Source organism: Grampus griseus, assembly GCF_964374135.1.
Source record: "Grampus griseus genome assembly, chromosome: 3".
Lineage (NCBI taxonomy): Eukaryota > Metazoa > Chordata > Mammalia > Artiodactyla > Delphinidae > Grampus > Grampus griseus.
Genome location: NC_139019.1, coordinates 64013774 through 64041671, shown reverse-complemented (window position 1 = coordinate 64041671; position 27898 = coordinate 64013774). Strand labels below are relative to the sequence as shown.

General features: G+C 38.2%; 1 protein-coding gene across 4 annotated transcripts in view; it reads left to right on the top strand.

Annotated features, from left to right (window-relative positions):
• ACOT12 (acyl-CoA thioesterase 12) overlaps positions 1–27898 on the top strand; it is a 57111-nt gene that overhangs the window by 8857 nt on the left and 20356 nt on the right. For all 4 annotated transcript variants that reach the window (XR_014296555.1, XR_014296556.1, XM_082651953.1 and 1 more), the window contains exons 3-11: positions 1094–1154; positions 9569–9670; positions 13876–14011; positions 18510–18666; positions 20223–20342; positions 21204–21354; positions 21861–21916; positions 22202–22265; positions 22940–23023. Coding sequence is in view for 2 of the 4 variants with exons in the window: in XM_082651953.1 (XP_082508079.1) it covers positions 1094–1154; positions 9569–9670; positions 13876–14011; positions 18510–18666; positions 20223–20342; positions 21204–21354; positions 21861–21916; positions 22202–22265; positions 22940–23023 (931 nt within the window). In the remaining 2 variants the exon portion in view is untranslated. The remainder of the gene's footprint in view (positions 1–1093; positions 1155–9568; positions 9671–13875; positions 14012–18509; positions 18667–20222; positions 20343–21203; positions 21355–21860; positions 21917–22201; positions 22266–22939; positions 23024–27898) is intronic.

Below are 27898 nucleotides of genomic sequence, written 5' to 3'. Positions count from 1 at the left end.
TGTTTTTGCAATACTTGATTCTTTCTTCCTTTTGAAAAATTTCATAGCGTTGCACTTCATCTGTCTGCATCCTGATGTCCCAAGTGAAGACTGGTCTCCTTGATGTCATCAACCTTATCTTGTTAATCACTGTATCCTGAGGTCTTAGTTTCGTGCCAGGACTAGTTGTAACTCAGTAAACATTTGTTAAATGTATGAGCTGGAAAAAGAAAAAGATTATTTTAGGAAGTTTGAATATGGAGAAATATAGAGGAGAAGAGAAAAAAATGTTGTGATAGAATAAACTTGAGAGAAAGATTTTTAGCAAGGAAAAGCCTTGAACATTTTCACAGACTGATAAGGAGTCAAGGAAGGGGCAGAGATTGAGGGTACAAAAGAGGAAAGAGCTGCCTAAGCCAGGCCATGGTGCAGGAGGAAAGGTAAGAGTAGGATGGGATCAAGGGCACGGGTAAAGAAAGAGGTCTGGAAGAGATCTATTTTTCTTCCCCTGAAACAGAAGATTGAGAAGAATAGTGAGAATGTAGTTCAACTTTGAAGTCAGGGAGAAAAACTGAGGAGGCTTATATTGGGTAGACCCTTAGGTGACTGAAGGGCCAGAACACAAAAGCTTTGAAACAACTAGGGTTACATAACCAGAGTCCCAGTAATAATGTGGAGTGAATGGATCATCTGGCAACATTGAGGGCTCCTGTAAACCGAGTGAAGGTATTCAGTTTGTTTGCTTGCTTGTATGTTTACCATTTATTTGTTAACCAACATTTAAAAATATCAATTGTATAGGTTTGCATGTGTGTTCGTTTTCTCTTAACCAAACAGCTGTGGTACAGTCAAGTATCTGTTGTAGATTTGGAAATCATTTTGCACACCATCTTTGCAAAGGCCGTTTTCTGTTAAAAAGAGGTAGTCAGCTAACTCTTGTGTGGCTTACAATAATCAGTATCTATTTTTAGTGCTGTCTCGTTATGTTATTGAGTTTCTCATGCATGAACATTATCAGCATAAGGTGGAACTGTTCTATGGCACACACATTTAAGTGAATCTCCAAGTCTGAAATGAGATGTGCTAGAATTACTGTTTTTTTTTTTTTATCTAGAGTTGGACAAGTTATAACCATCAAAGCGAAAGTTACTAGAGCGTTCAGCACAAGCATGGAGGTAAGAGGCTCCCTTTTCTTCCTTCTGCCTGTTGGTGCTCATTTCTTCATTGTTTACAGAGGAGAGAGGAGGAGGCCTGGAATAACTTGGCGTTCATGTGATTCTCAATTTCAGAAGGCCCTTGAATCTGTAGTCAGGCTCACAGGTAAATAATAAGCCTGTGTTTCCCTGCTACTAAAATTAAATGTGATGCAATGAACTATTTTTACATAAAAGGATATACACAAAGTAAACATACAAGGGAGGGCACTCCCTTGGTTCTTTGCCAGGTATAGGTTTTATTTCTTAATTATTCTGACTCTATTACTATTCTAATTCTACTTGTTCTCTATCTCCTCACCTATAATGAAAACTAGCCCCACGATTAACTAGTTTTTGAAAGGCAGAGTAATTGGAGCAAGAAGGGAAGCTTAGATTTTTCTTCTTCACCTACCTGGTTTTCTTTTCTTTATTATAGCTATGAATACAAAATTCTTGGGAGATTTTGAAGTCTCTATCCAGGTTAAAATAGCAGGAAAGGAGTTCATGGATCCCATGTTGCAACTTGTAGTTTGCTCAGTAGCAGTCCCTTTGATCTCTGGGCACAAAAGACATGTAGGGACTTACATTTGTTTCCTGGGATTCTATGACAAAATTTCACAGATTAGGTGCCTTAAACAACAGAAATTTATTGTCTCACTGTTCTGGAGGCTAGCAGTCCTAAATCAAGGTGTCAGTAGGGTTGGTTCCTTCCAAGGCCTATGGGAGAGAATCTGCCCCCATCCTCCCTCCTAACCTCTGGTGGTTTGCCAGTGGTTTGCTTCACCCCAATCTCAGCCTTCATCTGCACATGGTGTTCTCCCCGTGTGTGTGTGTTTATGTGTCCAAATTTTCCCTTTTTATTAAAAAATTTTTTTAACATCTTTATTGGAGTATAATTGCTTTACTATGGTGTGTTTATGCTTTATAACAAAGTCTATCAGCTATACATATATATATACATCCCCATATGTCCTCCCTTTTGCATCTCCCTCCCACCATCCCTATCCCATCCCTCTAGGTGGACACAAAGCACTGAGCTGATCTCCCTGTGCTATGTGGTTACTTCCCACTAGCTATCTGTTTTACTTTTAGTAGTGTATATATGTCGATGTCACTCTCTCACTGCGTCCCAGCTTACCCTACCCCCTCCTCGGGTGCTCAAGTCCATTCTCTATGTCTGCGTCTTTATTCCTGTCCTGCCCCTAGGTTCTTCAGACCCAATATTTTTTTTTTAGATTCCATATATATGTGTTAGCATACAGTATTTGTTTTTCTCTTTCTGATGTACTTCACTCTGTATGACAGTCTCTAAGGTCCATCCACCTCACTACAAATAACTCAATTTCATTTCTTTTTATGGCTAATATTCCATTATATATATGTACCACATCTTCTTTATCTGTTCATCTTTCAGTGGACACTTAGGTTGCTTCCATATCCTGGCTATTGGAAATAGAGCTGCAAAGAACATTCTGGTACATGACTCTTTTTGAATTATGGTTTTCTCAGGGTATATGCCCAGTATTGGGATTGCTGGGTCATATGGTAGTTCTATTTGCAGTTTTTTAAGGACCCTCCATACTGTTCTCCATCGTAGCTGTAGCAACATACATTCCTACCAACAGTGCAAGAGGGTTCCCTTTTCTCCACACCCTCTCCAGCATTTATTGTTTGTAGATTTTTTGATGATGGCCATTCTGACAGGTGTGAGGTGATAACTCATTATAGTTTTCATTTGCATTTCTCTAATGATTAGTGATGCTGAGCATCCTTTTATGTGTTTGTTGGCAATCTGTATATATTCTTTGGAGAAATGTCTATTTAGGTCTTCTGCCCATTCTTGGATTGGGTTGCTTTTTTGATATTGAGCTGCATATGCTGTCTATAAGAGACCCACCTCAGATCTAGGGACACATACAGACTGAAAGTGAGGGGATGGAAAAAGATATTCTACTCAAATGGAAATCAAAAGAGAGCTGGAGTAGCAATTCTCATATCAGAAAAAATAGACTTTAAAATAAAGACTATTACAAGAGACAAAGAAGGACACTACATAATGATCAAGAGATCAATCCAAGAAGAAGATATAACAATTGTAAATATTAATGCACCCAAAAAAGGAGCACATCAATATATAAGGCAAATGCTAACAGCCATAAAAGGGGAAATCAACAGTAACACAATAATAGTAAGGGATTTTAACACCCCACTTTCACCAATGAACAGATCATCCAAAATGAAAATAAATAAACACAGGCTTTAAATGATACATTAAACAAGATGGACTTAATTGATATTTATAGGACATTCCATCCAAAAACATCAGATTATACTTTCTTCTCAAGTGCTCTTGGAACATTCTCCAGGATAGACCATATCTTGGGTCACTAGTCAAGCCTTGGTAAATTTAAGAAAATTGAAATTGTATCAAGTAACTTTTCTGATCACAACGCTATGAGACTAGATATCAATTACAGGAAAAAATCTGTAAAAAATACAAACACATGGAGGCTAAACAATACGCTACTAAATAAGAGATCACTGAAGAAATCAAAGAGGAAATCAAAAAATACCTAGGAGCAAATGACAATGAAAACACAACAACCCAAAACCTATGGGATGTAGCAAAAGCAGTTCTAAGAGAGAAGTTTATAGCAATACAATCCTACCTCAAGAAACAAGAAACATCTCAAATAAACAACCTAACTTTATACCCAGAGCAATTAGAGAAAGAAGAACAAAAAAACCCAAAGTTAGCAGAAGGAAAGAAATCATAAAGATCAGATCAGAAATAAATGAGAAAGAAATGAAGGAAATGATAGGCAAAGATCAATAAAACTAAAAGAGGTTTCTTTGAGAAGATAAACAAAATTGATAAACCATTAGCCAAACTCATCAAGAAAAAAAGGGAGCAGACTGAAATCAGTAGAATAAAAATGAAAAAGGAGAAGTAACAACTGACACTGCAGAAATACAAAGGATCATGAGAGATTACTACAAGCAACTATATGCCAATAAAATGGACAACCTGGAAGACATGGGCAAATTCTTAGAAATGCACAACCTCCTGAAACTGAACCAGGAAGAAATAGAAAATACAAACAGGCCAATCACAAGAACGGAAATTGAGACTGTGATTAAAAATCTTCCAACAAACAAAAGTCCAGGACCAGATGGCTTCGCAGGTGAATTCTGTCAAACATTTAGAGAAGAGCTAATACCTATCCTTCTCAAACTCTTCCAAAATATAGCAAAGGGAGGAACACTCCCCAACTCATTCTACGAGGCCACCATCACCCTGATACCAAAACCAGATGAAGATGTCACAAAGAAAGAAAACTACAGGCCAATGTCACTAATGAACATAGATGCAAAAATCCTCAACAAAATACTAGCAAACAGAATCCAACATCACATTAAAAGGATCACACACCATGATCAAGTGGGATGTATTCCAGGAATGCAAGGATTCTTCAATATATGCAAATCAATCAATGTGATAAACCATATTAACAAATTGAAGGATAAAAACCATATGATCATCTCAATAGATGCAGAAAAAGCTTTCAACAATATTCAACACCGATTTATGATAAAAACCCTCAAGAAAGTATACATAGAGGGAACTTACTTCAACATAATAAAGGCCATATATGACAAACCCACAGCCAACATCATTGTCAATGGTGAAAAACTGAAACCATTTCCACTAAGATCATGAACAAGGCAAGGTTGCCCACTCTCACCACTATTATTCAACATAGTTTTGGAAGTTTTAGCCACAGCAATCAGAGAAGAAAAAGAAATAAAAGGAATACAAATTGGAAAAGAAGAAGTAAAACTGTCACTGTTTGCAGATGGAATGATACTATACATAGAGAATCCTAAAGATGCTACCAGAAAACTACTAGAGCTAATCAATGAATTTGGTAAAGTTGCAGGATACAAAATCAATGCACAGAAATCTCTTGCATTGCTATACACTAATGATGAAAAATCTGAAAGAGAAATTAAGGAAACACTCCCATTTACCATTGCAACAAAAAGAATAAAATACCTAGGAATAAACCTACCTAGGGAGACAAAAGACCTGTATGCAGAAAACTATAAGACACTGATGAAAGAAATTAAAGGTGATACAAACAGATGGAGAGATATACCATGTTCTTGGATTGGAAGAATCAACATTGTGAAAATGTACTACCCAAAGCAATCTACAGATTCAATGCAATCCCTATCAAACTACCAATGGCATTTTTCACAGAACTAGAACAAAAAATTTCACAATTTGTATGGAAACACAAAAGACCCCAAATAGCCAAAGCAATCTTGAGAAAAAAAAATGGAGCTGGAGGAATCAGGCTCCCTGACTCCATTGTATACTACAAAGCTACAGTAATCAAGACAGTATGGTACTGGCACAAAAACAGAAATATAGATCAATGGAACAGGATAAAAAGCCCAGAGATAAACCCATGCACATATGGTCACCTTATCTTTGATAAAGGAGGCAAGAATATACAATGGAGAAAAGACAGCCTCTTCAATAAGTGGTGGTGGGAGAACTGGACAGCTACATGTAAAAGAATGAAATTAGAACACTTCCTAACACCATACACAAAAATAAACTCAAAATGGATTAGAGACCTGTATGTAAGACCAGACACTATAAAATTCTTAGAGGAAAACATAGGCAGAATACTACATGACATAAATCACAGCAAGATCTTTTGACCCACCTCCTAGAGAAATGGAAATAAAAACAATAAACAAATGGGACCTAATGAAACTTAAAAGCTTTTGCACAGCAACGGAAACCATAAACAAGATGAAAAGACAACCCACAGAATGGGAGAAAATATTTGCAAATGAAGGAACTGAGAAAGGATTAATCTCCAAAATATACAAGCAGCTCAATATCAAAAAAAACAACCCAATCCAAGAATGGGCAGAAGACCTAAATAGACATTTCTTGTTCTTTCAGGTCTTGTTTTTGTATCCATTCAACCAGTCTATGTCTTTTGGTTGGAGCATTTAATCCATTTACATTTGAGGTAATTATTGATACGTATGTTCCTATTACCATTTTCTTAATTGTTTTGGGTTTGTTATTGTAAGTCTTTTCTTTCTCTTGTGTTTCCTGCCTAGAGAAGTTCCTTTAGCATTTTTTGTAGAGCAGGTTTGGTGGTGCTGTATTCTCTTAGCTTTTGCTTGTCTGTAAAGGCAGGGGAGGTATGGATAGTGACCTGTGCTTGCACACAGGCTCTTAGGTGGCTGCAGCAGCAGCCTTAGCATTTCATGCCCATCCCTGGTGCCTGCGGTGATAGCCACGGCTCACGCCCAACTCTGGAGCTCATTTAGGCGGTGCTCTGAATTCCCTCTCCTCACACACCCCTAAACAATGGTCTCTTACCTTTTAGGCAGGTCCAGACTTTTTCTTGGACTCCCTCCAGCTCGCTGTGGCGCACTAGCCCCCATCCAGGCTGTGTTCATGCAGCCAACCCCAGTCCTCTCCCTCGGATGTGACCTCCAAAGCCCACCCTCAGCTCCCAGCCCCCGCCTGCCCCGGCGGGTGAGCAGACGAGTCTTTTGGCCTGGTGAGTGCTGGTCGGCACCGATCCTCTGTGTGGGAATCTCTCCGCTTTGCGCTCTGCACCCCTGTTGCTGAGCTCTCCTCCGTGGCTCCAAAGCTTCCCCCCCCCCCCGTCCCTGCCCGTGAAGGGGCTTCCTAGTGTGTGGAAATTTTTCCTCCTACAGCTCCCTCCACAAAGTGCAGGTCACGTCCCTATTCTTTTGTCTGTTTTTCCTTTTTTCTTTTGCCCTTCGCAGGTACCTGAGGAGTTTCTTGCCTTTTGGGAAGTCTGAGGTCTTCTGCCAGCATTCAGTAGGTGTTCTTTAGGAGTTGTTCCACATGTAGATGTAATTTTGATGTATTTGTGGGGAGGAAGGTGATCTCCATGTCTTACTCCTCTGCCATCTTGAAGGCACCACCCCCAAATTTTCCCTTTTTATAAGGACATCAGTCATTATTGGATTAGGGGTCCATCCTACTCTAGAGGGATCTCATCTCAACTAATTACACCCTATTTTCAAGTAAGGTCACATTCTGAGGTACCAGATTTGGTGAGGGACACAAATCAACCCATAGAAGAACTATTTTGGCAATAACCACAGCTATGGTGATGGCTTTACCCTGATTTAGTCACTTTCTCCCAGTATGTCTATAAACAGAATAGAAAAAAACTTGAAGAAATCAGAAAGGTAATAAAAACGTGGATAAAATGAGCTCTGTCAGAGACAGTTTATGATGGTGCTTCTGGATCCTGATTTCTCAGCTATGGGGCTCTTGAGCTTTGCCTCACAGTAGCCTCTGGGTCTAGCCTTTCCCCTGAGAGACAGCACTCTCCTTTATATTCAGCCCATACACAGATGAAAGTTCCCTTGCTTTTCTCCTTTCTTCCTATTCCCTGATAGCAGCTAGAATTTCCAGAGGAAGTTTGACTAAAAGCTACGAAAAGAACCCGGTGAGTTTGAAAGCACAGATTTCTTATCTTAAGAAAAATAAATGCTAGCCCCATCTAGGGCTAATTTAGTTCCTCTACTAAGTTGTGGTCTTCTATGGCCTCTATGAATGTGTTGTGTATTCACTGAGGTCTGGCTGGAGGGAACACCAGATTCCTAGCGCTGTATGAGCTCTTGGAACTGTTTACCTTACAATAACTGTTTCTTCCTCAGAAGCTGTTCTTTTCTGGCTTTGTCGGATTTCACCCTACACATGCTCAGACTGGTATCAACCCAAACACTCAACAGGAACAATATGCACATACCTGGAATTCTTTCCTTTTGCAGCTCCCTCCTTTCTGGGATAATCTCAGCTGCCTTGATCTCCTTGATTTCTGGTTCTTCAATTCAGCAAGTTTCCATTTCCCCTCCTTGGTCATAGTCTGGGAATTATGTGCAGGCTGAGAACCCAGGAAATGCAAGTGCTCCCTTCATTTACCTCCCTTTCCTTGGAGATCACAGGTCTGTGTTGTCTGTTGTCCTATGTGTGAAAATAGTTACTTCCTATACTTGGTCCAATTTTCCAGTTGTTTTCATAGGATGTAATTCCAATCTGACCCACTCTGTAATGACACAAAGTGAAATTCTCCCTGGCATATGTTTTCGAGATATTTGGCCATCGTACATAACTAAATTAACTGTTCTAATAGAAGACAATGTTTGGAACTTGTTTTAACTCTCCAGAATTGTTGCTTTGTTTTTACTATTAGTTGTCTGTTCTATTTTTCATTTGCCTATTTTTCTGAAAGTAGAAAGCTATGTGGGGTTGAGAGTTGTTGGGGGTTGGAAATGGACGGTTTAAATTTGGTTAATCACCATTTAGTTAACTTATGTTTACCATGCAAATACTAATTTGGTTTCATAAGTTAAGTGAATCACCGATTGATGATTATTTTTGTGCGTGATGTACTTGGCGAAGATGTAGAAATAGATATTATCATTGATAACACAGTGCTGAACTAAGATGCCCGAGGTTGCCCACTATTTCAAGAAGGTAGTATTATTTCTCTGGGCTATGTTCCCGAGTTTACCTACACTTCTGCAGTGTGTGATCATGAGGACCAGAGCTTCAGAGTTCTTCACATGGGGAAATCCAGTCCACTGTGGTGTCACCATAAAATGTCTCAACTACTTTCTTGCTATTCCTGAAAAATAAAACTCCTGAAAGAGAAAACAAAGCTGCAAATAACATGACTGCAAATAACATTCTGTCCATGTCATCTTGGTTATAAAACTCAGACTAAAGATTAAAAAAAAAGTTATGGTGCATCTCTCTGATGGGCTATAAGGAATTCATTAATATCTTGTTTTCAAAAGCACATTTAGTAATAGTGGGATTAGAAAATGCTTATCACATAAATGCTAAAAAATTTCATTATAATATAAAATTGTAAATACAGTATGATAATCTTTTGTGTGTGTGTGTATACACACACACAGACACAACTATATATAGATACATTTCATACATATGTATATATATAAAACTGGAAGAAATTTTATATAAAGGTTAGCAACTATTAATCTGAGTGATGGAATTACTGATAATATTTACTCTCGATTGTCAGATTCCATCTTTATCATTTATCTATTTTTATACTTACCAAATTTTCCATGGTAAATATATATTTTTCTATAAACAGAAAGAAAATTTTTTCCAATTTTATAGAAAATCATTGAGAGGACAGTATTGGTTAAAAGTAAATTGAAATGCTGGTTTTATTCAAAAAACAAAACAATGGTGAAGTGCATAAATGAATTTTGAATGCTGCAGTCTCATCTGTTGTCTAGATGGTTGAAAAGTTTTGAATTTATTTTTCTTTCCTTTTTAGATCAGCATCAAGGTCACAGTACAGGACATGTTCACTGGCATTGAGAAACTTGTTAGTGTGGCTTTCTCTACGTTTGTAGCCAAACCAGTTGGAAAAGAAAAGGTAAATTTCTTTGTGAAGAGTATCTAGCATGTAATTCAGGGACATATCAACAGAAGTATAAGCATCAGAATTATTATGGAATAAGGGACATTTCTTTTTACCATGAGATATACTTTCCCAAGATTTGTTACTCACCAATACTTATCGTAATTTTCACCAATATTTATGTGGTAATATCATAGTATTAACTGCCTTAGAGAAAATGAGAGATGTAGCCAGTTCGTGAAAGAGAAAAACACGTGTTTTAAATGATCTGAAGGTCATGTCTGTCTCCCCACAATATTGCTTGCTGGCTTAGTTCTTTTCTTTTGTGGTTATGTAACTCAAAATTGAGTTAAAATATTTTTTTAAAGCAAGTGCATTTTAGCTAGCAGTTGTGTCTTACGGTCCAATCACTTTTTCATACCTAAAGGAATAATGTCAAAGTTGCTGAGTTATTGAAGTTTAAACATAAGCTGCAGGGCATATATAGGGTAAAAACACCCTTAAAAGAAATATGTTGGCCTCATGTGGGTGCCCAGTGGGCTTGCCTTGCTTTGGCCCAGAGCAGCATGTCCCTTGTCTGCTGCGGACTTACTCATAATTTCTTGGCTTTTCTTTTTAGGGTCAGAGTGCCTAGGGGAGGATCTGCATTTAGTCTAAGCATTATTTTTTTAACATTTTAGTTAGTTAGTTAGTTTATACAGCAAGTTCTTATTAGTTGTCTACTTTATACATTATTAGTGTATATATGTCAATCCCAATCTCCCAATTCATCCCACTGCCACCCCCCCCACCCACTCTTTCCCCCGTTGGTGTCCATAAGTTTGTTCTCTACATCTGTGTCTCTATTTCTGCCTTGCAAACCGTTTCGTCTGTACAATTTTTCTTGATTCCACATATATGCGTTAATATACGATATTTGTTTTTCTCATTCTGACTTACTTCACTCCATATGACAGTCTCTAGGTCCATCCATGTCTCTACAAATGACCCAATTTCATTCCTTTTTATGGCTGAATAATATTCCATTGTATATATGTACCATATCTTCTTTATCCATTCGTCTGTTGATGGGCATTTAGGTTGCTTCCATGACCTGGCTATTGTAAATAGTGCTGTAATGAACATTGAGGTGCATGTGTCTTTTTGAATTATGGTTTTCTCTGAGTATATGCCCAGTAGTGGGATTGCTGGGTCATATGGTAATTCTATTTTTAGTTTTTTAAGCTCCATACTGTTCTCCATAGTGGCTGTATCAGTTTACATTCCCACCAACAGTGCAAGAGGGTTCCCTTTCCTCCATGCCCTCTCCAGTATTTGTTGTTTGTAGATTTTCTGATGATGCCCATTCTAACTTGTGTGAGGTGATACCTCATTGTAGTTTTGATTTGCAATTCCTCTAAGAATTAGTAATGTTGAGCAGCTTTACATGTGCTTCCTGGCCATCTGTATGTCTTCTTTGGAGAAAAGTCTATTTAGGTGTTCTGCCCACTTTGGGACTGGGCTGTTTGTTTTTTTAATATTGAGCTGCATGAGTTATTTATATATTTTGGAGATTTATCCTTCGTCTGTTGATACGTTTGCAAATATTTTCTCCCATTCTGAGTGTTGTCTTTTTGTCTTGTTTGTAGTTTCCTTTGCTGTGCAAAAGTGTTTAAGTTTCATTAGGTCCCATTTGTTTATTTTTGTTTTTATTTCCATTACTCTAGGAGGTGAGTCAAAAAAGATGTTGCTGTGATTTGTGGCAAAGAGTGTTCTTCCTATGTTTTCCTCTAAGAATTTTATAGTGTCTGGTCTTACATTTAGGTCTTTAATCCATTTTGAGTTTATTTTTGTGTATGGTGTTAGGGAGTGTTCTAATTTCATTGTTTTACATGCAGCTGTTCAGTTTTCCAATCACCACTTATTGAAGAGACTGTTTTTTCTCCACTGTATATACTTGCTGCCTTTGTCATAGATTAGTTGACAACAGGTGCATGGGTTTATCTCTGGGATTTCTATCCTGTTCCATTGAACTGTATTTCTGTTTTTGTGCCAGTACCATATTGTCTTGATTACTGTAGCTTTGTAGTATAGTCTGAAGTCAGGGAGTCTGATTCATCCAGCTCTGTGTTTTTCCCTCAAGATTGCTTTGGCTATTCAGGATCTTTTGTGTCTCCATAGAAATTTTAAGATTTTTTGTTCTAGGTCTGTAAAAAAATGCCATTGGTAATTTGATATGGATTGCATTGAATCTCTGGATTGCTTTGGGTAATATAGTCATTTTCACAATATTGATTCTTCCAATCCAAGAACATGGTATATCTCTCCATCTGTCTGTGAAATCTTTGATTTCTTTCATCAGTGTCTTCTAGTTTTCTGCATACAGGTCTTTTACCTCCTTAGGTAGGTTTATTCCTAAGTATTTTATTCTTTTTGTTGCAATGGTGAATAGGATTGTTTCCTTAATTTCTCTTTCTGAACTTTCATTGTTAGTGTATAGGAATGCAAGAGATTTCTGTGCGTTAATTTTGTATCCTGAAACTTTACCAAATTCATTGATTAGCTCTAGTTGCTTTCTGGTGTCATCTTTAGGATCATCTATGTATAGTATCATGTGATCTGCAAACAGTAACAGTTTTACTTCTTCTTTTCCAATTTGTATTCCTTTCCTGTTTTTCCTCTCTGACTGCCGTGGCTAGGACTTCCAAAACTATGTTGAATAATAGTGGTGAGAGTGTACATACTTGTATTGTTCCTGGTCTTAGATGAAATGCTTTCAGTTTTTCACCATTGAAAGTGATGTTTGCTGTGGATTTGTCATATATGGGCTTTATTATGTTGAGGTAGGTTCCCTCTATGCCCACTTTGTGGAGAGTTTTTATAATAAAATGGGTGTTGAATTTTGTCAAAAGCTTTTGCTGCATCTATTGAGATTATCATATGGTTTTTATCCTTCAATTTGTTAATATGGTGTATCACATTGAATGGTTTGTGTATATTGGAGAATCCTTACATTCCTAGGATAAACCCCACTTAATCATTGTGTATGATCTGTTTAATGTGTTGTTGGATTCTGTTTCCTAGCATTTTGTTGCGGATTTCTGCATCTATATTCATCAGTGATATTGGTCTGTAATTTTTTTTTTTTTGTAGTATCTTTGTCTTGTTTTGGTATCAGGGTGATGGTGGCCTCATAGAAAGAGTGTGGGAGTGTTCCTTCCTCTGCAATTTTTTGGAAGAGTTTGAGAAGGATGGGTGTTAGCTCTTCTCTAAATGTTTGATAGAATTCACCTGTGAAGCCATCTGGTCCTGGACTTTTGTTTGTTGGAAGATTTTTAATCACAGTTTCAATTTCACTACTTGTGATCAGTCTGTTCATATTTTCTATTTCTTCCTGGTTCAGTCTTGGAAGGTTATACCTTTATAAGAATTTGTCCATTTCTTCCAGGTTGTCCATTTCATTGGCATAGAGTTGCTTGTAGTAGTCTCTTAGGATGCTTTGTATTTCTGCGGTGTCTGTTGTAACTTCTCCTTTTTCATTTCTCATTTTATTGATTTGAGTCCTCTCCCTCTTTTTCTTGATGAGTCTGGGTAAAGGTTTATCAATTTTGTTTATCTTGTCAAAGAACCAGCTTTTAGTTTTATTGATCTTTGCTACTGTTTTCTTTGTTTCTATTTCATTCTGTTGCATCACATTTCCAGGTTTCTGGAGGTCAGTTAGAGTTTTATTCTGACTTATTGATTTTTTCAGTTTGCTTATTAGACAATGTTTTCACCATGTGTTGAAATTTCCAAATTGGGAATATCTCTTGGTACATGATAGCTTTTTCTAGAACACCTTTATTCTCTCCCTTTGATAGATTAATTTTGCAAAAGGTAGAAAGCATTTCTTGATAAGAATTTAGTGGAGTCAAAGTCCCTCCCCTCACTCATTAATCTGAAGAATTTTTAATTTTGTAGTTCTGTTGAAAATTTTTTAAATCAGGGAAAATTAATATTTGGAAAACTTATTAAGGCACATATTATATGAACAAATAATTAAGTCTATGTTGATTTTTTTAGTTTAAAAATATTTTAAGAAAAAAATTAAGTCAAAATAAAATGCATATATAAACACCCATAAATGTTCTATTTACTTTGAGTTAGAAAACAATGTAGCATATCATTTGTTTTTGCAAAATTCATGATGTGCTTTTATAGTTTAACAGGGCAATGAAAGATAACTGTTTTTCTTTCTCTAGATTCATTTAAAACCAGTCACACTTCTAACTGAACAAGATCATGTGGAACATAATCTGGCTTCTGAGAGAAGGAAAGTTCGATTACAACATGAAGATACTTTTAAAAACTTGATGAAGGAAAGTGGCAAGTTTGATGGTCAGTAAATCTACTTACAGGAACTTTAATTATATGACTGTGGCCTAGCATGTGATCTATCCTGGAGAATGTTCCATGTGCACTTGAGAAGAATGTGTATTCTGCGGTTTATTGATCCTTTCCAGTAATGAGAAAGAAAACCAGAGCTAGAATAACCTCAATTCAGGTCAGAGTTCCTGACCAGAAAATGCGGGATAAATGTAAAATTGTCCAAGCAGAATGACACAATACTTAATGAACATCCAAAGTACAAGAATTGAAATTGACCTCCAGATGAGTATGCCCCTATTTGGAAGCCTGTAGAAAGGGTGACATTTGTTTATTGTACTTAACATGGGTACACAGCCAGAGCTGTGAGCCTAGACTGATCTCTAAACCTGGAAGAGCCCTATTTCCCCATTGATTGGCAATTACCTCAAATAGGCATACTTCTGCACCAGGGTCCCCTATACTCAATATATTTCTGCATAGATGTCATAGCTGATGCTTATACACATATGACCTGCCCTAGTTATCTCCTCTATGTGTCCTAGTGTAGGCCATGTATGTCTTCATAGGAATCAAGTAGCTTTTTCTTTAATTATCCCTCAGAAAAGGAGTTGCCTTATATTTGAGTCTTTACAATGTCTCTCACAGTATAAGGTCCTCTCAATTTTTTATTTTATCCTGGTAACACAATACTCAAACAAGTATGCACCTTTCTTTTTTTCATTTAACAATATAGTTTACAGATAATTTATATTAATTTATTTTGAAACAAAAAAGTACCATTTGAGTAAGAGAAATTAACCTTAAAAAATCTCAATCAATACTGGTTTTGTATGTTTATAGAAAATTATCTAACAAAATCAGTACTTAAAAAAGAAGTTGGAAGGGATTTAAGACTTCATATGCTTTTTAAGGATCACTTTAGGAAACAATCCAATTCTGATTACAGCACTATGGTGGATTTGGAGTCTGAAAAAAACTAAAATTTCTGGATGAAATATTTACAAACATCTTTGCAAACACATCTCAGCAGGCAAAAAAATAAGAGAAAGCCTTGAAGTCCACAAATGATTAGAAACACAAATTCAGCAGTGTAAGAAGATACAAGAGTTGGCATTTACTCAGGAGGAACCTGTATGTGCCAGACCTAGAGCTGTGTTTTAATGGGCCTGCCAGGGCTCAGGAGACACAGCCAGGTGGAAGGTTGGATCAAGGAACCATACCTGGAGCTGCAACACCCCAAAAATGATACCCTCAGTGGGTCAACTGGAAAAATCCCACCCCTCAGAGAGCTCTGGTAGGGACGCTTTCCACTTAGCCCTAGGTGGAATGGAAAAAAACTGTTTCTCTTTGAGGATTCAATCACAATTACATTCTCAAGCAGATTTGGTGTCAGAATTCACATAATTTGTTTGGCCCAAAACAGACCAAGTGATACTTAGTGTGAAGTGGTACTGTGCTATGTACCCACGGGTGATCTGCAGCCACAAATACAAATCCTCTGTGAAGAAATGACTTTAAGCCCAGCCCTTAAGAACTGTCACAGATAAAGATCCAAGGAATGTGAGCTCCTAGTCAAAAATCATAAAAGACAAAAATAAGTCACCTAAATCCAAAAAAGCACCAGATCATAGAATGAGGTCCACAAAGACTACAGATAATGAATTTACCATATAAAGAATGTGCAGTAAGAACATTAATATATTTTAAGAAAAGAGTATCAAAAGTATTATATAGGAACAAGAAAATGACCTAGACTACTTGACAAAGAAGCAAAAGGAATTTCTATAAAAAGACTATATAATAATTAAAATTTGAAACTCAGTGAATGGGACTTCCCTGGTGGTGCAGTGCTTAAGAATCTGCCTGCCAGTGCAGGGGACACGGGCTTGATCTCTGGTCTGGGAAGTTCCTACATGCCATGGAGCAACTAAGCCTGTGTGCCACAACTACTGAGCCTGCGTTCTAGAGCCTGTGAGCCACAACTACTGAGTCCATACGCCACAACTACTGAAGCCCGCGTGCTTAGAGCCCATGTTCCCCAACAAGAGAAGCCACCACAATGAGAAGCCCGTGCACCACAACGAAGAGTAGCCCCGGCTCGCCACAACTAGAGAAAGCCCGCGTGCAGCAATGAAGACCCAATGCAAACAAAAAAAATAAATAAAAATTTAAAAAAAAAACTCAATGGATGAATTAAACAGCATCTAAGACAGTAAACTGGAAAAGTAAATCTGAAAAAGTTACCTAGAATGCAGATGGATAGACAAAGAAATGGGAAATATATAAGAGAGATTAGGAGATATAGAGAATGGAGTAAGAAGTCTAACAAGCATCTAATCTAAGTTCCAGGAAGAGAGGAGAAAAAGAAAGGGGGAGAAGTAACATTTGAAGCAAACAACATTGACATTTCATTAAAGGGTAACATGAAAGTTTCATATACATATGAAAAGATGTTGGACCTCATTATTTATCAGGGGAATGCAAATTATAACCTCCATGAGACACTATTTCACACCCATGAAATTGGAAAAATTGAGAAGTCCACAATACTATTTAAGTGAAAATGGGGAGCAGTAGGAACTGTAATAAACAACAGACAGAAGTATAAATCAGTACAATCATTTTGTTACCTAAAAATATTCTGTTGTTGGTAAGGACTGTGAACGTGGAATAAATCAGCAAAGTTAAGTTTATTCATCCATTTATTCATTCAATAAATATTGACTGAGCACCCACATTCTGGAATTTTATTAGAATTTTTAAAAATCAGTCCTTTCCCAAAGGAGCTTAGGATATAGGGGGTCAGATAATCAAAGATCACACAAATAAACATAAAATTATAACCGTGAAAGAAAGGTACAAGTGGGAGCTCATAATAGTGGGGCTGCTGTGGTCAGAGAAGGCTTTCCTGAGGAAGTAGTGACTGAGATGGGCCAAGAGAGAATAGGAGGTAAGTGGAAGAAAGTGTGGGTGGCCAGTGGAACTGCCGGTGACAGAGGGAGCACCATGTACAAATGCCCTGATGTTGAGGGCAACATTTAGTTACAGGAACTGAAAAAGGGCTATTGTGGTTGGAACAAAGGGAGAGAGAGCTTGAGAGGGGAAGGGGTGCTAGGAGCAAATCAGACTAGCTGGGGCTGGAGAGGTAGTCATAGGCCAGACAGGAAAGGGCGGGCTTGGGGCCATAGGAATGATTTAGGTTCTTCTAATAGGCCAAGGGGAAGTCACTGCATGTTTTTAAGCAGGGGACTGACATGATCAGTGGAATGAAGGGGAAAAAACATAAAAGAAAAATACCATCAATTAATGAAAAATATAATAATTAGATCAGGAAATGGAGTTAAATCTCTGTAACCACTCTTCTCTGCTCACTTATATGTGACTGTGATAAGAAAGGCTCCATTCCCAGTTACCAACAACAGCCGGGCATGTCTGTGCTCTCACACTGAAAGCTCAGCTGTGCCTCTGATGGTACAACCAGGATGGTGCCCTACTCTGTAATTCTTTCTCCCACCTCCTCAACAATAGTACGTGAGATATAAGCCTAGCTGGTAATTCCCTTGATGATACAGGCAATATAACTGAATACATTTTACTGCTTTGCCGCCAAAGTAAATGATTTCTCCATTGTTGAGAGTCAAAACCAATTTGTCAGTAAATGAAGCAGATATGATTCAAAAGAAGCAGAATGACACTAAGAAGTACAATGTATTGTGTCTTTTCTGTTTGTGACTGCATTCCTTGCAAAACAGGAACTACGGGAGGCCATATTCCCATTCTGAAGTTTATCATACAGCAAACTATTCCAGATTTTCAGTGTCTGTGGCCCTTTAAAGCTCAAATCCCTTTCTTTTTAATAACTTTATTGACATACCATAAATGACCCATACTTAAAGTGTACAACTTGATAGGTCTTGAGACATGTATATCCCCATGAAACCATCACCACAATCAAGATAATAATATATCCATCAATCCCCAAATTTCTTTCTGCCCTGACCTGCTCTGATCTGCCCCTCTTCCACCTGAAGCAACTCAAACTTAAACTTAAACATTCTTTTAATCAAAATTCTGGTTGAGGGCTTCCCTGGTGGTGCAGTGGTTGAGAGTCCGCCTGCCGATGCAGGGGACACGGGTTCGTGCCCCAGTCCGGGAAGATCCCACATGCCGCGGAGCGGCTGGGCCCGTGAGCCATGGCCTCTGAGCCTGCGCGTCTGGAGCCTGTGCTCCGCAACGGGAGAGGCCACAACAGTGAGAGGCCTGCGTAGCGCAAAAAAAAAAAATTCTGGTTGACTTGTAAAACAGGTTGGAATACAATCTCTAAAATGCCCTTTCTGATCTGTGGTCTTATCCAATTCACTGTAAATAAAGCCTATTCATTTCTTCAGGAGTTTTAAGTCTTTGGTAATAATTTATTTTTTCTAAAAAATCCCATGAGTTGAAGGAAAGGCTGTAGCCTCAGGTTCTGCATTTAACTCCACCATCTTTGTTCACATCCACCTTTCAGATCCCACTTGTGATGAAGAAGAAGGAACCGTTTCCACGAGGGGCACCTCTGTGCAGAGCATTGAACTTGTCCTCCCACCCCATGCAAACCATCATGGAAATACATTTGGTGGCCAGATCATGGCTTGGATGGAGACAGTGGCTACTATTTCTGCAAGGTTCTTGGTTTGGACCTTTGGCTTGTGATCTTGAGACCAGTGGGGAGAGGATAGAAGGGTCTGAGGTTCAGCTATTGGGCAGTCAAGGAAACAAGTAGAGAACAATGTTGCCTTTTATCAAAATGAGAAAATGATAAGTCATTTTCCTGTTTACCTTAGAATTATTCTGTCCTTTTTTGAAGGTGAATGTTTAAATTCTTGGTTCAAAAATAAAAATGAAATGACAGTTCTTATACTTGATGCTGAATTATGACTGTTGATCTTATGACACTGCAACTCCTTGTCACATTACTTATGACAAAGTAGATGCAGGATAGAAACAGAAGATAGCCTTTACACTTAAAAACGGTCAAGATACAAACTTTTATAAAGGCGGTTTACAATTAGGTCTGATCTCTGAAGGTGCTGGTTAGAATCACCATGGCCAAAGGATTAACTGAAAAATAAGATGAGAAAGAGGAAAGAACTTAGAAAAGTACTTTTAAATGCTCCTCAGTTTCAAAAAGGGTTCCTTTATTCTTAATGAAGCCATGTAGGTAATTGAGCAGCTTTAAAGAACACTGTGTTCTCTGAAAATGGATTTGAACAGGATCTGCCCTTCCGACAATTTTTGTAACCACTGAAAATTGTTAAGGTTTTATTTCCCCCAAATTAAAGGAATTTTATTAGTAATATGTCTACAGTTACGACTATAATTAGAAACCTGTGGTTATCCTTCCTATAAATTGTGCACAAATATAAGAGTTTGTTTTTAAAATGACATTGTCACTCTTAATGACAATAAAGCATTTGAACCTGTTCTACTGTAAAGGCTTACAATATAATTAACTATGGCAGAGTCTGTTCACTTATTGTTGGCACAATTCTTTAGAGTAATTGGAAGACTACAGTGGGAATCTAAAATGTAGAAAATTATGGAAGTAACTTTCTGAGATTAAATTTTCTTTATAGATTTTCAAAACTCCGCACACCACAAAAATTGTAAAATGTATTCTTTGTAGCCTTTCAGGCTTTGTGCAGCAATCCAGGTAATTTTTCTTTAGGGGAAAAAAATTAGTCTTTGACATGCGGGTGAACTCAAGTAACAGTGAAGCCAAGGAATGCATGTGAATGGCACCAGCTGACAGTTCTCTTCACTGTGCCCCACTCCAACCTGGGAATCACAGCTTTCTGTGATTGTAGTCATGAGCTGTCAGGAGGGAAAAAAATCCCTCAAATTAGAACAAACGACAGCGGTTTGTTTTTTGGAGATACTTCCATAGGGCACAAAACAAGAGCAGGACTGTCACCACAAGAGCAGGAGCACCAGCATCTTGGTAAAGACCCCACGGCCTGGGGACGTGTGGCATTTCCTAAAATATTTGCAGGTAATGTACAGGACCACTCTCAACACACACAATCCAGTTATTCATTTCCCTCTTGAGCTAAAAGAGATATTCATTTAGAAAGCACCCTGAACACTGGCCTATTGCATCCATTAAGCAAAGCAACAGTTCCTGAAAATATTTTGGAGAATGATCACTTTCTTCTCTCTCTCCTTCCCTTCGTTTCATCAGCCGCCTGTGTCGAGCGCATCCCCTTCTGAAGTCCGTGGACATGTTTAAGTTCCGGGGACCATCTACAGTTGGAGATCGTCTTGTCTTCAATGCCATTGTCAACAATACATTTCAGACCTGGTAAAGCACGTCTGGTGCTCTTAGGCTGCTATAAATGAATTCAAACTTGCACATAAGCAATATTTTTTGTTTTATTTCAATCTGGAGGTAAGTATAGTGACTATTTTAAAAAAATCAAGTTCCTTCTAATTTTTTTTAAACTTCACTTAATCTTCAAAATCCACAGACACACATTTTAACTCTCTGTTCCACTTCAGGCCTCCTTACACTGTTAGGATAAGTTGGTTTTTGTCTCATAATAAGTGGGACTGTATGTCCTACTTGATCTAGGATGGTCTTGGTTTTTGCACCTATCATAATTATTCATTCTTCCTTTCATCTCAAAAGAGTCCCAGTGACTGTGTGGTCAACCACTTCATAATGGACCCATCATTTATCACCATGAAGTCCAAACCACTTCCCAGTTATTTTTATTATTCTTGATACACAAAGAAAAGATTTAATTTAGTATTTTTTTCTTTTTAAATGTAAAAAAGAACATCTGTGTTTCCTATCCAGTTTCAGTGTTCGATGCTTTTAAATTATAGGACTATTGTTTTTAGGAGAGAAAACTTGACTTTGGCACAATTTAACCACCCCTCCCCCATTACCAAAGTACGTTCATGAAGGTATATAAAGTTCCAATGGCCTTTTCACCACTTGAAAGGGGGAAAGTAAAGCAGAAATGCTCCCAGGAGCTTGTACATCAGATCAATCGACCTGATGAAATGGATGTTAACAGTTGCATAGATTAGCAGATGACAATGAAACAACCCAGGGTCCTCATTCTCTTCCTTCCCTGGAGGAGGTGGTAGGGCAGTGGGCAGAGTAGGCCTGGCATGCTCAGGTTCTCTGCCCACTGCCCTTGTCGCCCGTCTGCAGTGTCGAAGTGGGAGTGCGTGTGGAGGCCTTTGACTGCCAGGAGTGGTCTGGGGGCCAGGGCCGTCATATCAACAGTGCGTTTCTCATTTATAATGCTGTCGATGATAAGGAAGAACTGATCACATTCCCCAGAATCAAACCGATGTCAAAGGTCAGTTATTAGCATGTGTGGTTCAGTAATCAGACCACTTATTCTGGGGAAGCTGTGGGTACAGAGCTCCACACAGAATCTTTCCCTGAACTGGCAACAACCTCCATGTCTATTCCCCTTTGGTTTTCTTTCTTTTCTGCATCACAAAGTAAAATGGTCTTTTTCTTCTTTTTCCAAATCACTCTAGTCATTTCTTTAAATGATGAAGTCCCTGAAGACTTCACATCTACTCAGCCACATGCTGCTGTTGGAAGCATATCGTCTTCCGTGTCTCATTTCTGACTCTCTTCTCCCACCTTACACCCAGTTCTCTATGCTGCTCTACACTCATCGGAATTAAGCCTTTCAGAATAAGCTGCCTTACTGCCAACTCTGACCTGAAGATAGTTCACGTAGAGACCCCTTGTCCCAATTAGCCTTCTCAACTGACTTAGGAGAGAGAAACTTAAGGATTGTAGCACTAAAATATTAGAAATTTATTGATTTTACTTTGTTTTTTATTTAAGGATGATTTTAGACGGTATCGTGGAGCTCTTGCACGCAAGAGAATTCGCCTAGGCAGGTAAGGGACTTAGGTGTAAGGATTTTATGGAATCTTCTCTCATCTGACTAATTACATAGCAAAGAGCCCTCTCTGTGTCTCTATTCCCACATAACGTAAAAAGAGAAGGTCTGATGCTTTCTGACTGTGGAGACTACTGTGATGGAAATTGTTCTTTCTGATTGTTCCACCAGTAAAGGCAGCTTTTTAAAACTGCTGATTTCAGTTCAAGAAACTGTCATAGTTATTGCTGTGTGCTAAATACAGGGAAGAAAACTGTTATTTAATATTTTAATTTTTTTCCAGAAAATACATTATTTCCCACAAAGGAGAGGTTCCACTTTGCATACACTGGGATACTGGCAACCAGGTGACAGTTTTATGATCTGAAGCTCTTCATGTAAAATCACTTCATTACAAAAATGGAAATCCCCTCATTTAACTGACTCATGTTGTGCCTACACAGGTTAGATGAAAAGGTGAATTATAGCAACCAGTCATCTCAAAATGAAACAAAACCAAGCTATCAGTAACTAGTTATCAGCCAGCTGCTTCACCGCCTTGTTTGAATTATATGTATAGTTCCTGAATACAGACTCTGGATGCTCTGCCATCAAATGCATTCAAGCAACATAGGACATTGAGATCTGGTGTTTCATCATAGCTTGTGTTGAATGACATGCCCACTGGCTTGCATTTTTATAACACAATAGAGCAGTATTAGTCATTTTAATGTTTTTGACCATAAAATGTAAAGGGAAATCCAAGTTTACTTATTACCCGTTGATTACAAGTCATACTGAAGGGTGTTCTTGTCTTTGCTTAGGATGCTAATTAAAATGATACTAATCTGCTAAGCATATATGACTCACATTACCTGTTTGAATTCGGCATTAAGAGTTTGAGACAGAAATTATGTTCCTATAACTTAGTTCTAACCTCAACATCATCACTTTGGCTCTAACAGTGCCCACTTTCTAAGCAGAAAATATTTGATCACATATCTGCACTGAACTCACAGCATTTCAAATATTTGTGTTTTAGGTATCCTTGAGTAATGGCAATGTGGAGGCTCTCAAAAGCCTGGCGGCCAAAAGTGGTTGGGAGGTTACCAGTGCTGTGGAAAAGGTAGGAGGCATCCAGGTATACACACAACCCACTGCCCATCACAAATGAAAGTTGTCATGGTAGTGGTTGTTCTGCTACTTTTAAGAAGGAAAAAATGGAGATCAAGATGGCAGAGTACAAGGACACTGAGCTCACCTCCCACTACGAACACATCAAAAATACATCTACATGTGGAGCAATTCACACTGAAAACGAACTGGAGAGTGGCAGAAAGACTCTTATACAACAAACAAGTCTGTAGAGAAAGATCCACACGGAGTCAGGTAGGAGGGGAAGAGAAGCAATCAGGTCAGGACCTGCAGCCCTAGAAGAGGACACCTCAGCCCTGGGGTCTGATACCGGGAGAAGGAGTCCCCTTAGCTTGTTTAAAAACCAGTGGGACTAACAGGAGGGCTATAAGAAACCTAGACTCTGCTCTTAAAGAGCATACCCATGCTTCCTTACTCCTGGGAACCAGGCAAAAGAAGCAGATTGAAACTTCCCAGGGCTCTGGCTGGTTTCCTGCAACCACCCTAGTGTACACCCTGGCCCATGCCAAGCATCCACTCCAGCCCCTCTAGCTCCACTGCAGCTCCCCACTAGGGTGAAGGTTGCCACTACTGAGGAGGTTGCACAGCTGGCGGAAATGGAGCCAGCTCAGACCAGGCACTGCATCTGAACAGGGCAAGGGTGGCCATTACTGGTGCTCGTGAAGGTGGTGGATCACAAGCAGTCTGGAGCTCTGACTGGTGTGCCAAGACTGCCTAGCACATACCCCAGCCTACACCGGATACCCACTCTGGGCCTTCTTGCTCCAGCACTTCTCCCCTCTGTGGTGATGGTGCCGCTGCTGGAATAGGGGAGAGCGCACACTTAGATGGAACAGAACTAGCTTGGACCCAACCCTCAGGGCTTCTGTGCCAGCACATTGGGACCCCCTCACTGCCCCTAGTAGGGCAGTAATGGCCGCTAAGCATAGGAGAAGCCCTAGCTCACAGCTAGCTCTGGCTTTAGCCCCTCCATATCCAGCCCCCCGCTCCCACCAAGGTGATAGCTGCCAGCACACCCTGGGGGAAGATGTGACTCATGCTCACGTCAGATCCAGCTCTCCCACCAAAGCCACAGGGCAGATATGGATGGCATATGGACATTCCCACACAAGGATACCCTTCAAGACCAGGATAAGTAGCTGTTTCACCTAATTTCATAGAGACAGAGAAAGTTAAGCAAAATGAGAAAACAGAGGAATTTGTTTTAAATGAAAGAACAAAAAACCCTGATAAAACAACTAATGAAACAGAGATAAATAATTTACCAGATAAAGAGCTCAAAGCATTAGTAATAAGAAATACTAACTGAACTAGGGAAAAGAATAGATGAACACAGTGAGAATTTTAACAAGGCACTAGAAAATATTAAAAAAAAGAACAAGTCAGGGATAAATTAGGAGTCAGGAATTAACATATACATACTACTATATATAAAAGAGATAATCAACAAGGACCTACTGTATAGCACACGGAACTCTACTCAGTATTCTGAAATAACCTATATGGGAAAAGAATCTGAAAAGGAATGGACATATGTATATATATAACTGAATCACTTTACTGTATACCTGAAACTAACACAACATTGTTAATCAACTATACTCCAATTAAAAAAAAAAAGAACCAGTCAGAGCTGAAAAATACAATAATGGAAATGAAAAACACACTAGAAGGATTTAAAAGAAGACTAGGTAATAAAGAACACATAAGTAACATGGAAGATAGAATAATGGAAATCACCCAATCAGAACAGCAAAAAGAAAAATAAATTAAAAAAAATAAAACTAGTTTGTTTAAGGGACCTCTGGGACAACATCAAGCATACTAACATTCATATTATAGGGGTCCCAGAAGGAGAAGAGAGAAAGTGGTCAAAAATGTATTTGGAAAAGTTATGATTGAAAACTTCCTGAACCTGAAAGAGGAAACAGATATTCAAGTACAGGAAGCACAGAGAGACCCACATCAAGACATACCATAATTAAAATGGCAAAAGTTAAAGAAAAAGAGAGAATTCTAAAGCCAGCAAGAGAAAAAACAGAGACACATACAAGGACAAGACACCCAGTCCCCAATAGGCTATCAGCTGATTTTTCTGCAGAAACTTTACAAGAAAGAAGGGAGTGGCATAATATATTTAAAGTGCTGAAAGGGAAAAACCTACAACCTAGGATACTCTACCCAGCAAGATTATCATCTAGAGTTGAAGGAATGATAAAGAACTTCTCAGACAAGCAAAAAATAAAGGAGTTCATCAGTACTAAACCAACCCTAAAATAAATGTTAAAGTCTTCCCTAAGTGGAAAAGAAAAGGCTACAACAAGAAGTAAGAAGTCATAGGAAAGGAAAAACCCCACTAGTAAAGGCTGTGGATCAACCATTTAAATAAGTTAGTATAAATATTAAAAGACAAAAACTATAAATAAAATAAAATATAACTACAATAAACAGTTAAGGGATAAACATCAAAATCATAAACTGTGAGGGAGGAGAGAAAAAAATGTAGACCTTTTAGAATGTTTGAACTTAAAGGACTGTCAGTTTGAAACAAGCATATAGTTACATGACAACATATATGAACACCATGGTAACCCCAAATCAGAAACTTATATAGATGCAAAAAAACAAAAAGAAAGGAACTCAAGCACACTACTAAAGAAAATAATCAAACCACAAGGGCAGAAACAAACAAACAAAAAGAAATAAACAAGAAGAACTACCAAAAAAACTGGAAAACAAGTAATAAGATGGCAATAATATCAATAATTACTTTAAACGTCAATGGGCTAAATGCTCCAATCAAAAGACAGAGGGTGGTTGACTGGATAAAAAACAAGACCCTTCTATATGCTGCCTACAAGAGACTGACTTCAGAGCTAAACACACACACAGACCAAAAATGAGGGAATGGAAAAAGATTTTATACAAACAGAAACAACAAGAAGGCAGGGGTAGCAATAATCATATTAGACAAAATAGACTTTAAAACAAAGTCTATAACAAAAGACAAAGAAGGGCATTATATAACGATAAAGGGGAGGAAGACAAGATAGTGAAGTAGAAGGACTTGAGCTCACCTCCTCTCATGAAAACACCAAAATAACAACCATCAACAAAAGCCTGGCGGCTTTTGAACAACCATCGACAACCATCGACAAAAAAGACTGGAACTTACCAAAAAAGATATTCTACATCCAAAGACAAAGTAGCCACAATGAGACGGTAGTAGGGGTGCATTTGCAATACAATCAAATTCCATGCTCACCAGGTAGGCGACCCACAAACTGGAAAATAATTATATCACAGAGGTTCTGCCACAGGAGTGAGAGTTCTGAGCCCCATGTCAGGCTCCCCAGTCTGGGGGTCTGGCATCGGGAGGAAAAGCCCCCAGAGCATTTAGCTTTGAAGCTAAAAGCTTTTGCGCGGCAAGGGAAACCATCAACACCTGCTGAATGGAAGAAAATATTTGCAAATGACATGACCAATAAGGGGCCATATAAACAGCTCATACAACTCATACATATAAACAGCTCATACATATAAACAGCTCATACAACTCAATATCAAAAAAAATAAACAATCTGATTAAAAAATGGGCAGAAGACCTGAATAGATATTTTTCCAAAGACATACAGATGGCTAACAGGCACAAGAAAAGATGCTCAACAGTCCTAATCATCAGAGAAATACAAATTAAAACCACAATGAGGTATCACCTTATACCTGTCAGAATGGCTATCAACAAAAAGACCACAAATAACAAATATTGGTGAAGAAGTGGAGAAAAGGGAACCCTAGTACACTGTTTGTGGGAATGTAGACTAGTACAGCCACTTGGAAAACAGTATGGAGGTACCCCAAAAAACTAAAAATAGAACAACCATATGATCCAGCAATTCTACTACTGGGTATATATCTAATGTATAAATATAGATATGTACATCTATATAGATTCATATATAGTCACATATATATTCATATATATAGGAGTATAAGCTATAAAAATATTAAATCACTATGTTATACACCTGAAACTAATATAATATTGTAAATAAACTGTATTTCAATTTTTTAAAAGGTAAAAAAATCTTTGAGGGAAATTTTTTTAAGAGTCAAGTATCTTTCCAGCCCTGTCTCTACTCCTCCACACTGGCTGATCTAGGGTCCTTCAAATCGCCCTACACATTCCTACCTCTGAGCTTAGTTCTCATGTTCCACCTCTCTCTCCTTCTCCTATCTACCCCAGTCCTACCTGGTCTTCATGACCCAGGACAAATGCTTTTCCATAAAGCCAATCACTCCTGACTGAAAGAACTTATCCCTCTAGGAATTCCTTTAACAATTACTTCTTTATGATTAACTTGTCAATTAATTATGCATTATCTCATGACATTTCTCCCACAGCTATGTTGAGTTAGTATTTGTCTTTCATAGTAATTTAACTTTTTACATATGGTCTTTTTCCCTAGATTATAAACATCTTAAGAAAGAAGGCTTGTCTTGACATCTTTCTTCTCAGCACCTTTTACAATGTTTTGCATGTCATCAAATTTAAATTAATGTATATCATTTGGATTTTAATTTTATCTAATTTCAAAGGTATATCAGGAGAGCCTTTGAGGCTGATGTCCACACTAAACAGATTAGAAGCTCTTTAAGGACCATTTTGTTCATGACTATAGTCCCAGAACACAGCACTGCCTGGCATTCAGGAGATGCTCAATAATGCTGACATTTTGTCTATGCTCACATTTCAGTGTGTACTGTTTTTCATCATCAATGAAACAGTAGCCTCTAAAATATGATTACCATATGTTCTGGTTTTCCTGGGACAGTCCTGGTTTTC